The 14006-nt window shown below is 50.6% G+C and overlaps 6 protein-coding genes across 6 annotated transcripts; 4 read left to right on the top strand and 2 right to left on the bottom strand.

The window, feature by feature from the left end:
* Positions 1–162: 162 nt before the first annotated feature.
* lys9 (saccharopine dehydrogenase (NADP+, L-glutamate-forming)) lies at positions 163–1933 on the top strand (the record flags this gene model as incomplete). Its single annotated transcript, XM_056695678.1, has 5 exons — positions 163–214; positions 325–378; positions 568–849; positions 915–935; positions 990–1933. The coding sequence occupies 5 exons, from the start codon at positions 163–165 to the stop codon at positions 1931–1933; spliced, it is 1353 nt and encodes a 450-aa protein (XP_056557890.1).
* Positions 1934–3519: 1586 nt separating this feature from the next.
* On the bottom strand, positions 3520–4798 carry N7496_002748 (AHA1 family protein; the record flags this gene model as incomplete). The annotated part of the gene is made up of 4 exons (XM_056695679.1): positions 3520–3538; positions 3673–4331; positions 4436–4518; positions 4576–4798. The coding sequence occupies 4 exons, from the start codon at positions 4796–4798 to the stop codon at positions 3520–3522; spliced, it is 984 nt and encodes a 327-aa protein (XP_056557891.1).
* Positions 4799–5916: 1118 nt separating this feature from the next.
* N7496_002749 (uncharacterized protein) lies at positions 5917–7150 on the bottom strand (the record flags this gene model as incomplete). Its single annotated transcript, XM_056695680.1, has 5 exons — positions 5917–6194; positions 6249–6316; positions 6369–6486; positions 6541–6922; positions 6977–7150. 5 exons carry the CDS (start codon positions 7148–7150, stop codon positions 5917–5919), a joined length of 1020 nt encoding a protein of 339 aa, XP_056557892.1.
* A 1785-nt stretch (positions 7151–8935) lies between these two features.
* Positions 8936–10687, top strand: N7496_002750 (cytochrome P450; the record flags this gene model as incomplete). The annotated part of the gene is made up of 5 exons (XM_056695681.1): positions 8936–9232; positions 9294–9537; positions 9585–9703; positions 9769–10521; positions 10574–10687. 5 exons carry the CDS (start codon positions 8936–8938, stop codon positions 10685–10687), a joined length of 1527 nt encoding a protein of 508 aa, XP_056557893.1.
* A 492-nt stretch (positions 10688–11179) lies between these two features.
* On the top strand, positions 11180–12009 carry N7496_002751 (GRAM domain-containing protein; the record flags this gene model as incomplete). The annotated part of the gene is made up of 3 exons (XM_056695682.1): positions 11180–11190; positions 11248–11419; positions 11494–12009. 3 exons carry the CDS (start codon positions 11180–11182, stop codon positions 12007–12009), a joined length of 699 nt encoding a protein of 232 aa, XP_056557894.1.
* A 539-nt stretch (positions 12010–12548) lies between these two features.
* On the top strand, positions 12549–13352 carry N7496_002752 (cytochrome b-c1 complex subunit 6 family protein; the record flags this gene model as incomplete). Its single annotated transcript, XM_056695683.1, has 3 exons — positions 12549–12840; positions 13067–13189; positions 13288–13352. 3 exons carry the CDS (start codon positions 12549–12551, stop codon positions 13350–13352), a joined length of 480 nt encoding a protein of 159 aa, XP_056557895.1.
* Positions 13353–14006: the final 654 nt, after the last annotated feature.

Genomic DNA, 14006 nt, shown 5'->3' on the forward strand with positions numbered 1-14006 from the left:
ATTGGCCCAAAATGATATCGGGAACCCTCCCGATTGCTTAGATAACCCCCCGCGCCGATACCGGCCACGTGACGGAGGTGACGGTGACTCAACCCCACGGAAATTGGATGAGTGCAACTCCTCCACTCCATCCCATTGTCCATACAAACAATTGAGTTCAAAATGGTCAAGTCAATTGCTGGTTCCAAGGTCCTCCTGCTGGGCTCGGGCTTCGGTATGTGTCAAGTTGTTGTAGCAACCATATGGCTTAGCTGCCCCGCAATGGCCAGCTCCCTCCAAAAAAAAGTATTTAGACAAGTTACTGACCTTCTACTTTTCTCACAGTCACCAAGCCCACCGTCGAGGTCCTGAGCAAGGCCGACGTTGAGGTCACCGTCGGTATGTGCTAATGGCTCTGAATAGCTCTCCCCCAAGCACCCGTCCAGCTTCCCTTCAGATTACCCCGCCATATCCCACCAAGGGTCCCTAGGGCTGGGATACTAACCAGGGTTATGCGCCACTCCCGCGCATCCGTCTCAGAGCTGGGAATATAACAACGTTGCTGACGGTTGAATGTGTGATAAATAGCTTGCCGTACTCTTGAGAGTGCCAAGGCCCTCGCTGGCGACTTCAAGAACACCAAGTCCATCTCCCTTGATGTTAGCGATGATGCTGCTCTTGACAAGGCCATGGAGCAGGTCGACTTGGTCATCTCGTTGATCCCCTACACTTTCCACGCCACCGTCATCAAGTCGGCTATCCGCACCAAGAAGAATGTTGTCACTACCTCCTATGTTTCTCCCGCTATGGAGGAGCTCGACGCCGAGTGCAAGAAGGCTGGTATCACTGTCATGAACGAGATTGGCCTGGGTAAGGATTCTCCTTCGAACCACGGGGTTTATTTTTCATGACTAACACTTCTACGATACTTATAGACCCCGGTATTGATCACCTTTGTAAGTCTCCGGCCTCCATTTGATTTCAAAACCGCGATCCTAATCATTTTCTAGACGCCGTGAAGACCATCTCCGAGGTTCACGCCGCTGGCGGCAAGATCACCGGCTTCATCTCCTTCTGCGGTGGTCTGCCCGCCCCCGAGGCCTCCAACAACCCTCTGGGCTACAAGTTCTCGTGGTCCAGCCGCGGTGTGCTGCTCGCCCTCCGCAACGCTGCCAAGATCTACCAGGACGGCAAGATCGTCAGCATTGACGGCCCCGACTTGATGGCCACCGCCAAGCCCTACTTCATCTACCCCGGCTTTGCCTTTGTCGGTTACCCCAACCGTGACTCGACTCCCTTCCGCGAGCGCTACGAGATCCCCGAGGCCCAGACCGTCATCCGTGGTACCCTGCGTTACCAGGGCTTCCCCGAGATGATCAAGGTCCTCGTTGACACTGGCTTCCTCAAGGATGAGCCCAACTCTGTCTTCGACAGCGCCATCGCCTGGAAGGAGGCCACCGCCAAGGTTCTCGGCGCCGCCTCTTCCTCCGAGAAGGATCTCGTCTCGGCCGTCCAGAGCAAGACCACCTTCCCCAGCAACGAGGAGCGCGACCGCCTGCTCGCTGGTCTGCGCTGGATCGGCCTCTTCTCCGACGAGGCCATCACCCCCCGCGGCAACGCCCTGGACACCCTCTGCGCCACCCTCGAGAAGAAGATGCAGTACGAGGCCGGCGAGCGCGACATGGTCATGCTCCAGCACAAGTTCGACATCGAGCACAAGGACGGCTCCAAGGAGACCCGCACCTCTACCCTGTGCGAGTACGGTAACCCCGCCGGCTACTCCGCCATGGCTAAGTTGGTCGGTGTTCCCTGCGGTGTTGCTGTCAAGCAGGTCCTTGACGGTACCATCTCCCAGAAGGGTGTTCTTGCCCCCATGACCATGGAGATCTGTGCTCCTCTCCTGAAGACTCTGAAGGAGGACTATGGCATTGAGATGGAGGAGCGCACTCTGTAAGTGTGCTGCTGCTATCTGAAAAGCTAGAAATAGCAAAAAGTACAAAGAATGATATAGATCATGATTGGACGTGTAATTGGGTTTCCCTTTATGAGCGTAGCGTCGTATCAAGAAGTAGAGTGGTGTTCCTCAACCACAATTATAACCTCGTCCCATCAATATCGCATTTAGTAGCTTCAAGTCTACCAAGGAGGAACTACTTTCCCCAACCTCCTCAGCTCCAACACCCACTCCTTATGCAATCTCCTCACCGCCAACGCAATCCCTTCCACCACATTCCCCAAAGAACCCATCTTCTTCACATATAACGTCCCATCCTTCCGAATAATAAAAAACCCACATCTAACCCGTCCTTCACGACGCAACCTGGTAGCCCAAGTCTTCGAACGAGCCGGTACCCGAACAAAGCCCATACCCTCGAGAACTCGACCCCTTGGATCACTGAGTAGATAATACTCCTCTTCGGGAAGATATTGCTCGGCTTCCTTCATGATAGATGCGTTTATTGAGACCGGGTACATGGAGAGACCGATGCTGGTGAGATGGATGTTTGGATGGATGGGGCCTGGGGCGAGGGTTTGGAATTCTGATAGGAAGTGTTTCTTGGATTGTTTGGAGAATACGGTGATTATTATTCCGTCGGCGCTTTGGTCTAGAAGGGCTTGGAGGGTTATTGGGTTGTTGTCTTGGGTTCGTAATGAGGTGTTCATGATAGAGGAGGGGAGGGATTGGCCGACTGTAACGAGGCGAGTTTGATTATTCGACAATGAGTCCTCGGAGCCTGTTGTTTGTGGGTGATTGTCTTTGGGTAAAGTTTGATGTTCACTCCCATTTGTAGTCTGATGTCGGACATGACGGCTTGAATGGGTTGGCTGGGATGGTAGAGTCATCGTGGGTGTTGTCATATGAGCTTGGATGACTATAGCAGAGACCAAATAAAGCAGTTGCACAAGACAAATTCTCGATATCAGGAGTTCAAGACAAATTACAATGGGAGAGGCAAAATGAAGACGGCCTAAGCACCTCGTAATATGGGCGAAAGCTCACGTGTTGACAGAATGACAGTGGGCTATACGCATAGGCTGTGACCAGGAGCCAATCACGTTACCAGACGTTTGACCGTCACCTAGTAGATTACAGTTTATCTCAATTCGCAGGCGATGATATCAATACGTTCTTTCTTGACTTCATTATCATAGGCATATCATTTTCCTCTATCGTAGCATCATTGCAGTCCCCGTCCGAGGCTAGACAAGGGTGAAACATAAAAGATCCGAGCGAGCACAAGCTCAAAAACTCCGAGAAACATGACAAGAAGAAAATTGACCGGCAAAAAAGTACTCGCGAATGGTGGTAGCCCAACTACTCGTCTATGACTGGAAACTCCCCTCCGTGCAAGGTCCCCCCAACTCTAATTCCTGTTCCATGTTTCAGGGTAGAAAGAATTTCGAGAGAGGGGCGTGCTTCTCTATGTTCTCTTATTTCTGGTGCTGTGTTTTGCAAGGTGGAAGAAACGGAATTGGCGAATACAAAGTGGTTTTCTTTGTAGATCGTATCAGGCGGCTAATGAAAAGGCTTGAAGTCGATCAGAGAATAGTGCCAAACCTATACCAAGCAGAAGAACGAGCAAAAACGTCAGCAATGATGTCCGAAGCAGCGACTGTGAAGAATTGGATCTGGAACGAAAAGGACCCGCATTGGTCAAAGTGCTTGCACGGAGAGGGGGATTCGCTACATACCCGAAAGTCTGCTTGATGCTGCGCACGTAGTACAGCTCCCAATTCTGCTTGGTGACATCCTCCTGGCCGATGGGAACACCGGACCACTCAACGCGCAGCTGGGTGACGCCATCGACGTCGTTCTGGTCCAGGTTGATCTCGAGAGAACTGAAGTGACCCTCGGGCCACTGGGCGAGGCGCCACTTCTGAACGATCTGCTTGGGAGCGTCGAGCTTGACGAACTCGCCGGTGACGTTGCCATCAAAGATGGCGAACTTGCCGCCGGGCTGGGCACCCTCGAACTGGCGGGGAGCGCCGCGGGTGAAGGCGGCGATGCGCTGGGGGTCGGTGAATGTGTTGTACAACTCCTCGGCAGTGGTGCGGAACTCGTCCGATGCGGTCACAGTGGTAGTGTTAACGGCGACCTTGCCGGTGGTGGAGGTAGTGGAAGCGGTGGTGGGAGCAGCCTCCTTCTTGTTGGTCTGGGGGTGGACAGCGGCGGGAGTGAAGCCGGCGGAGGGGTTCACGCCGGGAGCGTGCTGAAGGTCCTTGGCGTGCTCGGTGATGAGGGCGCCGGTAAGTGTGGCCAGGGTCTTGCGAAGCTGGGGGAGGATCTTGGAGCGAACGAGGTCCTTTACGGGCTGCTTGGAAGAGGCATCGGAGTAGATCTCAATCTCGAACTGGAAACGGTCTCCGTGTTAGTCGGAGAGTACTCCTTTTCCAGGCATTGTGTGTGCTCGAGGGCACTGCCAGATTTGGGAGAGGGTCTTTTAAGGGAACGTACGACGTACTCATCTTCCTCAGTGTCGTGGGCTACCTCGGGGATGGTGATGGAGCCAGTGACCTCCTCGCCGTCCTTGGTCTTACCTATCGAACAGTCTCAGCTGCCATCACGGAAAAAGAGATTTTCGTGGAACTACAAACCTGAATACTCTAGCGACAGCTTGACATCGTACAAGGTGATGACCTTGCCCTTGCGCTGGCTGACGTCTACGTCGCCATTCATGGACAGCACCTTGTCTACTTTGGCGGACACGCCATCTTGCTCAGCAGTGATGGCGCTCACATTCTCCTGCAAGTACTCCTTGGCCCAGCCAGAGGCATCCTTGTTCACCCAGTGCCAGTTGTTGGGGTTGTGGAGGACCATGATGACGGACTATGGAAGAATGAAAAAAAATGTTTCTGATTTGTGGGAAGATTGCGAGAGGGTCGAATGGGAAATCTTCCTTCTTCAATATTCCTTGGATGGTTTTTTTTCTGTCTGGAAATCGCAGCACGGCCGAGAGTTTCCTTTTGACTTGTGTGTTTTCCCTTTCCAACCGAGTCTAGATCTTTTCAATTGAGACATGTTAGCGAGGTCTTCAAGTAAAAATTGGCGGCGAGGTGATGGGAGAAAAAAATTGCACGAAACGAGTTCGTGCAAAAGCCACAAATATCAGGACCGACTGCGTATATTTGCCGGTCGTAAAGCTATTCAGCAAGCGAATGACAGACGTATCTATCATTCCTCTGACTGGTGCCAGCTGCATCTCATCATATGGGCGGGTTGGTGGCCTCGGACGGGGAGTCCATTGGTAGGGAAGGCCAGGGAGAGGGATGTCTCCTCAATTGGGCGGGTGTGAAGAGAAGGTGATATGGAGTAGTGAACTTACAAATTGGTAAAAAGTATTCAGGCGAATACAGAATGAGAGAAAGTGAAGTAGTTGGGAGGGGGAAAGGAGTGGACGAGGGAGGAAACTCGATATTTGAGTGAATCCGGACGGAAGACTCTAGAAGGGAGATCACGTGTTTCAGTGGGTATCCTTCTACCAAGTGGATACCCTAGATATTCAACTTGCCGTAGTTGTACTGTACTGTCCACAGTTGATCATATTCGAGGTCGATGAGCATATATTCCTCGAATAATAAGCTTTCTAGGGTAGTATCTATGGACTTTTAAGAGATTCGATAAGTTATGAGCTTATCGAATTGCAAAGGAAATGAGTATCATAACATCGACGAAGAATGATCCTCCAAAGTTATCATAAATTATTTCCTTCAAGTCATATCTCTTTACCATGCACATCGTTTTCCGTACAGCATCTCGACATCCACACACAAGGCGTCGCAGCGCCCAAAAGCGGAGCATGTTTTCATACTGATCTAGAAGCCTGCCCAATCTTCTAGTCAAAGAACTGAGAAATGAGGTCATTCCGTCCTGGACCAAGGTGCAACAAAGATCTATAGATCTCTACTCGGCCTAGGTGGTTCAAAAACCCCATTCGACTAAGCATCTAGACGCCTCACGCCGGCCACATTCTGCTCGACAGTGACCTCCTGTGTCATATTGATCCCATGCTCACTGACGACACTCCGAGCACTGCTCCCTTCCCTATGGGCTTTCAAAGTGATCTCTTCTCCATTATAGCTGCCGGAAGGATAACCTGATTGGTCATAGCTGGAGCGGATTCGAACGAAGAGGACCCGAAGGGCGGGAATGGAGGCGGCGAAGATTGTCAGACCTGTCTCAACAGAGGCCCAGATTGTGATGGTAGAGCAAAACCCTGGGACATTTCTGTTAGATTGCAACAGAGGTTTAAGGGAGGGCTCATACTTACAGGTAAAATCCTGGACCTGGGAAACATTGACCAGTTTTGAGGTCTTGATGAATGCAGCAATGGCCGCACTGCGGGTGTATCAGTTAATAAACCCTCTCATCAACAGTTTGGCCCACATACATGACACCCATACTCATGGCTAGTGCGATGCCAGCCTTCTCTCGCTTCTTCATTTCGAGATCCCAAATCACCGCCCACGGAAGAAGAGCAAGAATCACGTCCATGCACCCGGAGTATGCTGCAAAACCTCAGCGTCAATATTTGTAAAACCTGCCCAAGCAACTCATCTTACCTCCAGCAACCAGAGCAATAGTTTCAAACACTTCTGTTGGCCAGCACTTGGCGGTGGCTAGAAGCTTAGCGTTCCAAAGTGCTGCAGCGGGCTTGCACTGAGCCAGATAGCATATACCACAAAGCCACATGATAGCATTCATCGTGACAATGATGAACCAGATGAGAACCTTCATCCAAGTTTTGGTCACGATACGCAAGAGAGTAAAAGCAAAGGACGTCTTGCTGAAGACGCACCCAAAGATGATAATCACGAAACTGATGTAGAGAAGCTTGAGAGCTGGTGGTATAATGTCCTGGTCTTCGATGGCGAATACATGTCGACCAATTACTCCCAGATTCACAGACCGGGTGATAAGAGCCGTATAGATCAGTAGCAAAGACTAGTCTCAAGGTCAATGGATGTCAAGGGCATAGACTTTCTTGTATACACATACCCAAGCGACGCAGATGATAGCATCATCCAGGCCAAAGCCTCTCTTGCTCAGTCTGACCTTGCACCAAAGTCGTAGCCCAACCATCAAGCCAGGAATGATGACCAAAAGCCAGCAAACGGCCAGAATGGTCGGACCCTGGTTCTGGGCATCCACGGCAGCAGATTCCATAGCCATGGCTATTTTGAACAAGCTTGGACCTTTTTTCGTAAACAACGATGGTAGATTGAGAGCAAAAAAATGTTCAAGATTCACCTGTGCAATTGAGCAATCATCGTGGCAAAACAAGGCTAATAAAGATCAATCAAGTGCCCCTATAGAGACCAAGTCCATTGCCAGGACGAACTGGGATGTAAAAAGAAGCAAAGCAGAAACGACCGATGATCATCCCGAGCAGAATATGGCCCCAGATGTGATATTCCAATCAGAGAGATGTTATGTTATTCGGAACTAAAGCCTTGCATCCCGAAGATGACAGATGCCATGCCTGCTCCGAAACCGACGACCGAGATTGAATGACAGCCATTGAATGATGCTGATCACCCGCAGTGATTTGCACTATTGAGGCCCCTTGACCAACTATTTGAGAAGACCAGGGTAGTCATGACAAGTTGCAACCCTGGCCAACAGTACAACACCAAGAAGTAGACTCGACAGATCAAGTGTGAGGGTCACATACAGTATACTAAGCCAAGCAATGGCACTCTGTAAAGTCGATCAATGATTGATCAGTAGACCCTTTGCCAGAACAAGCAATTATCCTGGTTCGCAGTACCCCGTACCCCGGAGATATGTACGGAGTATGTACGTGAGCAATGAGTAAGGAGCAGCCTCAATATATGGACCATAAATGCGGTTGTCTACGTATTGCATTTGTGGCTGTTCAATGCACACGAGCTTGTGCTATGTAGGTTCAGAGTTGCCACCTTATAAAAGCCATCCACAATGGCCTCGCCACTGCAAGAGCTGCATAGCATGGAAATGATGAAATGAGATATTATGTAAAATTTAGCATCAAATTTCAAATTGTTGCGTTGGCTTGGCTGAAGCCTCCTACGTAGACCACTAGTGGAGAAGCGCTGAGGCCCTAGCACTAGAGACCAGCCCCACGGGCCTGGGAGACTTTGCATCCGATTGATCAATGAAAATGTCTAGAAAAAGGAACGAGCTGAAGAAGTCAATGCCCTGAAACAAAAGCTTTGTCCTTCTATGACAGGTTTTCGGAACTGGTTTTTTTCGTACGTGTCTATTATCCCACACACAAAAGGGTGGAGTAGCGCGGCCCTCCCCGCCTTTCCACTTCTGGTTGAACTCAAAACACCCCCGTGGCTTGTTCACTTAGTATAGATGTGACCTATCATTTTGCCTAGAACAGTCACTAACGGTGCGAGAGGTACATTAGTTCGTAAAACTCGTCAACAGAGATGATGATCGTAAAAAGGGAACCAATAGGATAAGTGAATCCCCGACATTAGACCCTGCTTATTGGATAATAATTGTACGAGAAAGCCTTGCAGCTCGCTACTGTACTGTGATATGTACATGCTGTTCGGCAAGGCCTGCATACAGAAGTAGATATCTGAACAATAATAAGCTGACTGGCCGTTGGAACCGTTCTCCAGCCATTGAGGTTGCCTCGTCTGACGACGAGCCCTAAGTATTAGGACCCCCTTCTTCTAGATGTCCTCTTACAATTGGCAAAAGTCCATACGCGGTGCCCTCATGAACCCCCCTTCCCCTCTCTTCTCGTCGCCACTACTTTGTCTGTGCGAGTGGCTCTTGTTGGTATACCCTGAAAACCCCCTCTTTTGTGGGGCATGAAAGGAGGGACTAGAATCTCTTGAATAAACGCTGTTCGAACTTGGCTGTTACTTATGTAGCTGGAGGGGAAGCCCAAGAAATTTCGCTTCTTGTCTCTGTATTGTAGATTTTTATCAGACTTGAAATTGAGCAGCAGACACTATGCATACTGTGGCAGATATCATCACCAATCTTTCTCTCTCGGTTGTGATTCTTTTTGTCTCTCGCTTTCTCTGGAATTATGCCCGATCCCCGCTAAAGTCCTTCCCGGGTCCTTCTGCCGCCGGCTTCACCAATATCTGGCGTTTGCAAGATGTCTTTCGGGGGCGCTGCGATATCACACAGACTGCGCTGCACCGCAAATATGGATCCGCTGTTCGAATGGGTCCGAATCTTCTCAGTCTCTCTGATCCAAACTTGATTAGCCAAGTTTATAACACAAAGAGTCCATGGCTGAAGGTATGTTGGTCTCTTATTAGAATGCTCAGATGATTTGTTGCTAAACCATGGTTCTATCTAGAGCAACATGTATAATGTCAATGATGTCGTTGTCGCCGGTATCCGATTAAGCAACCTCTTTTCCAGCCAGGATGAAAAATGGCATTCGACTTTCACTCGTCCCGTTAAGACCCTTTACTCTATGAGTAAGGTCCAGGAGGTGGAGGATAATATGGATATTACGCTGAACCTGTTTCTTGATAAGCTCCGCGAGCGCTTTGTTCGCCCCGGAAAGACTTGCGAGATGACCGATTGGATCAGCTTCTGTAAGTATGCGTTGGGAGCTTCTCGGAATATTAGCTGATAGTTATAGTTGCTTGGGATGCTATGAGCCAGGTCACCTTCTCTCAGGACCTAGGTATCATCGAGGCCGGTAGCGACTATAAAGGCTTCCTTGGAAGATCTAACCAGACGCTCGACTATTTTGCTTCGGTATGATTTGGAATACTTTTGCTTAGCTTAGCGGGAAAGGCATACTAACGATTTCATTTCACTAGATCTGTCAAGTCCCCTTCCTGGACAAGCTCTTTGACAAGAACCCGATTATGCGCATTGGTCCTCCAACCTTCGTTTGGGCCAACATCTTCAGCCTCGAGCAACTCCAGAAACGCTACCAACAAGGGAACCCAGGCAACAAGCAAGACTTCCTCGCTAAATTCCTCGAGATAAAAGAAAAGAACCCGGAACTAGTCAACGATAACGTTATCATCCTCTGGCTTCTTTCTAATGTCCTCGCAGGTAGCGACTCCACTGCCTATACCATGTGTGCAGCAATCTACTACGTCCTCAAGAACCCGGACGTCCACAAGAAGCTCTGTGACGAGCTCCGTTCCGCCAATCTTACACTCCCCGCGAGATGGAAAGATATCCAGGGGCTCAAGTATCTCGAGGCTGTGATGCGCGAGACTATGCGCGCACACCCCGGTGTTGGTCTGATCCTCGAGCGCACCGTTCCCAAGGGAGGACTGTCTCTCCCCGATGGCCGGGTTGTGCCCGCAGGAGTCACAGTAGGAATGAACCCTTGGGTAATTAACAAAGATGAGGGAGTATTCGGTGCCAATACGGATGAATTTATTCCTGAGCGCTGGCTCCAGAATCCGGACGAGCCTGAGGAGGTCTATCAAGCGCGGTTTTCCAAGATGAAGAGTACGGACTTTACTTTTGGAGCTGGATCGCGGACTTGTTTGGGAAGATATCTGTCACAGCTGGAGAGCTTCAAGCTTATTGCCACGTTGTTCAGTTCGTTTGATGTGAGTGGGAATCAAAGATGGTCGCTGTATCGAAGGCTAATGAGACGTATAGATGGCACTGCCGAGTCAAGATCATCAGTGGAAGGTGACCAACTCGTGGTTTGTGAGACAGAAGAATATACCCGTTCGTCTTTCGGAACGAAAAGATGAAGCTATCGTTGTCTAATACGTTGAATACTCTTGGTGTTATATTGGATTTGTTCTTTGAATGGGTTTTCTTATGAAGCATGGGAAAAGGGGGAAGATACTTGGCGACCAAGAATCGATCTAAGGCTATGATTATTTTGAGATATTTAAGGCATATCAAATACCACCGGAGAAGGCTGTTATCAACAGTATTGTAGATGATCGAGAATGTAACTATATCCAAGGATTGTTCCAGTGATGATCCGGCGTACATTTCCCCGCCTGCCCCGCAAACTCTTGGTTTCCTCCCTTACTCTCTCTCGAGAAACCCTTTGAAGGTCCAGACCCTGGCCTTGAATCCTGGAAATGACCCTGAACTTACTCCTGGCCTGGCCCTGACGCTCAAGCCGATCTCCAAATCTTCACCTCATCCGGAACGTGTTCTGCGATTTTCCCAAATCTCACCTTAATCCCGCCCGCTGACAACTCCTCAACCACAACACAGTTGCATGACTGTCAGATCCACGTCACCATGTCTATCAAGTATGTTCTCTATAACCCTAGTCTAATCCATCAAAGATACTTACCGGACTCACACAGCTGGGTGATGCTCAACGAGCAGGATGGCTTTGTCCGCCTTCCCAACGAGCGCCTGATTTATTCCTCACCTCCCCGCACCAGCCTGGCGCTGACACCGCCGTCAGGTTACAAGGGCAAAGAGACCTTGTCGGTGCAGAGCAGCGCGGGCTGTATTCATCTCACCAACCAACGGGTATATATCCTCATTCTTACTCCCTTCGTGCTGAGCACCCTAGATTTATTGACTGACACTCTCCACCGGTATAGGTTGTCTACCTCCCCGCCCAGAAATCCGATGCCTTCCAATCCTTTTCCTCCCCTTTACTCAACGTCCGCGACTCCCACGTTTCCGCCCCGTTCTTCGGTCCCAATGTCTGGACTGCGCTTGTACAACCAGTCGCTGGAGGCGGCATCTCCCCATCCCTACCCGCCGTCCAAATCAAGGTGACTTTCAAAGAAGGCGGTGCCTTTGACTTCCACACCAACTTTGAGCGGATCCGAGAGCGCTTGGAACAAGCCGTGGAGAACGTGAACGATGGAGCGCGAGGAATGCGCAGCGTGGATCTCTCTGCAGTGCACCTCGACGAGCTGCCGGCATACGATGCTCCGGGGAACCCAGGGCCACTTCCTCCGGTCGCAAGCGGTGCCCCGGCAGCGCCGCAGCACACTCGACAGGTGTCCGAGGCAGGACCCGAACCGGCGGAACCGCCACCCTGTTATGAGGAGGTACAGTCGCAGAGTGTGGCCCAGGAGCTCGAGGAGAGGTTACGGCGGGCCAGTTAATCTATTGGTTGAGCAGGATTGCAATGAGTGGGAGATTCGGCACGAGATTTCATCGTTCTCTTTCTCTTTATTTTCTCCCATATGAGCCAGGCTTTGAGAGCCAAGAGGATACCAATTTCATGTACATTATGATTCTCCGATTTGATAGTTACCTAAAGCGGTTACGGCAGTTCCCCATAGAAAGCAATCGGAACTGACTTGACGTGCGCTGGCGCGACCCCAATCACCAATTCACTGGTCACGTAATTGACCATGCCGACGCACATAGAGAGCTTGAGATTCCTTTACTGCAATAATTGTAGAAACATAAACCCCCCAAGTCGACGCCGTTGGGACGAGATCGTGACGACGAGCAACTGACCAATCACGTGCGGCACAATTGTGCTCTCAGCGGCCGGGGCGTCCCGATTTTCCAGTCCGAGCTTGGAAAACCACATCCTCGACTTCACCACCCCTACCTTCAACCCCATACACCTAACCCCCACCACCACCACCATCTCTCACGACCCCCCGGTCATTGTCTTCAATTGACAGTCGCAATGGGTTTCGCCGACTTTTTCACTGACGTCGTCTCCTCCCTGGGCTTCACCGAGGCTCAGGCTGAGGCTCCCGCTGCCGACGTCGAGACTTCCACCCCCCAGGACGCCGAGCCCGCCGAGAAGACCGAGGAGTCCACCGAAGAGACCACCGAGTCCGAGTCTGCTGAGGAGACCCCCGAGGAGTCCGCCGAGGAGGCTCCTGAGGAAGAGGAGGCCGAGGAGGAGGAGGAAGAGGAAGAAGAGGAAGAAGAAGAGGAGGAGCCTGAGGACATCAAGCCCAAGCTCGAGGAGGGTGAGTGATTCCGATCCTGCTTTGATCGTGCAATTGCCATCGCCAGTGTGAAGACTCGTGTGCTCCCAATGTGTTACCGGGCGGGCGGATGTTTCGAGCCTGGCCGCAGGTGACATTCGGGATCATCACATCACCCGCATCACGGAAGGCTTCAATGGCATTGCAATCGCTTCAGATCATCTCAAAATTTCAAAGATCATGCATCACTGACTTTTTCTCCGTCCAGAGTGCGCCAACTCCGCTCAGTGCGCCCCCTACAAGCACCACTTCGACGAGTGCGTCGAGCGTGTCACCCGCCAGCAGGAGGATGAGGACTACAAGGGTCCCAAGGAGGACTGCGTTGAGGAGTGTAAGTATTCCATCGGATGGGGGAGTCACATACAACGGATTGCTGTCAATCGTTATCCATGAATCCACCAACGAACCAATCGCTAACATGGCACCCAGTCTTCCACCTCACCCACTGCGCCACTGCCTGCGCCGCCCCCAAGCTCTGGCGTGAGCTCAAGTAAACGGATCACCCAGGACCTTCTTTCAGCATAACGTGTCTCTATTCTCGCATCGATTCGACCCCGCACTTCCCGGCCGACTCGGCACGAGCATACCAAGACTCGGTGCTTGAAAGAATTACGAATCCGTTTCCCTGATGACTGTCACCCACAATATCAGACAGTCTGCCGTCTATGTCCTTGATTTGAAAACATGGGGTTGGCGAGGAATGTCTTGAATACTTTTCTCGCTGCATCCCTATGTGCATATGGTGTTTTCAAGGCAAGGAGGGAGGAAGCAAAGGAAAGGAAAGAATAATAGACCGCCTTCTCTCTGCCTTGCATGTACAGATAGCTGGTCTTCCGCCTGTTCGAACTGTGCTTGTGTTTTTATTTACTGTGTCTTAAGACGAATCTCATCTGTTTGAAAACGGAAGGATTTCATGTGAAATGCGCTTTCTCTTAACATTGTTTCTCATTTGGTAACCGAGAGTAGACTTGAGCCCGGCAGCAGCACACATTCAATTGAAGGGAATACAAGGGTTCTCGATTCTGGCTGATGAATATAGGGTTTTCCCGTTGTTCCGGGTCATTCGAGTATAAAGTCACGATTTTAGAATGATCGTTGAAAAAGAATCACCCTCTCCTAGGCAGCTTCGAACCTCCACTGTCGATCTT

Source organism: Penicillium cataractarum (assembly GCF_028827025.1).
Source record: "Penicillium cataractarum strain IBT 29864 chromosome Unknown utg000002l, whole genome shotgun sequence".
NCBI classification, from domain to species: Eukaryota; Fungi; Ascomycota; class Eurotiomycetes; order Eurotiales; family Aspergillaceae; genus Penicillium; species Penicillium cataractarum.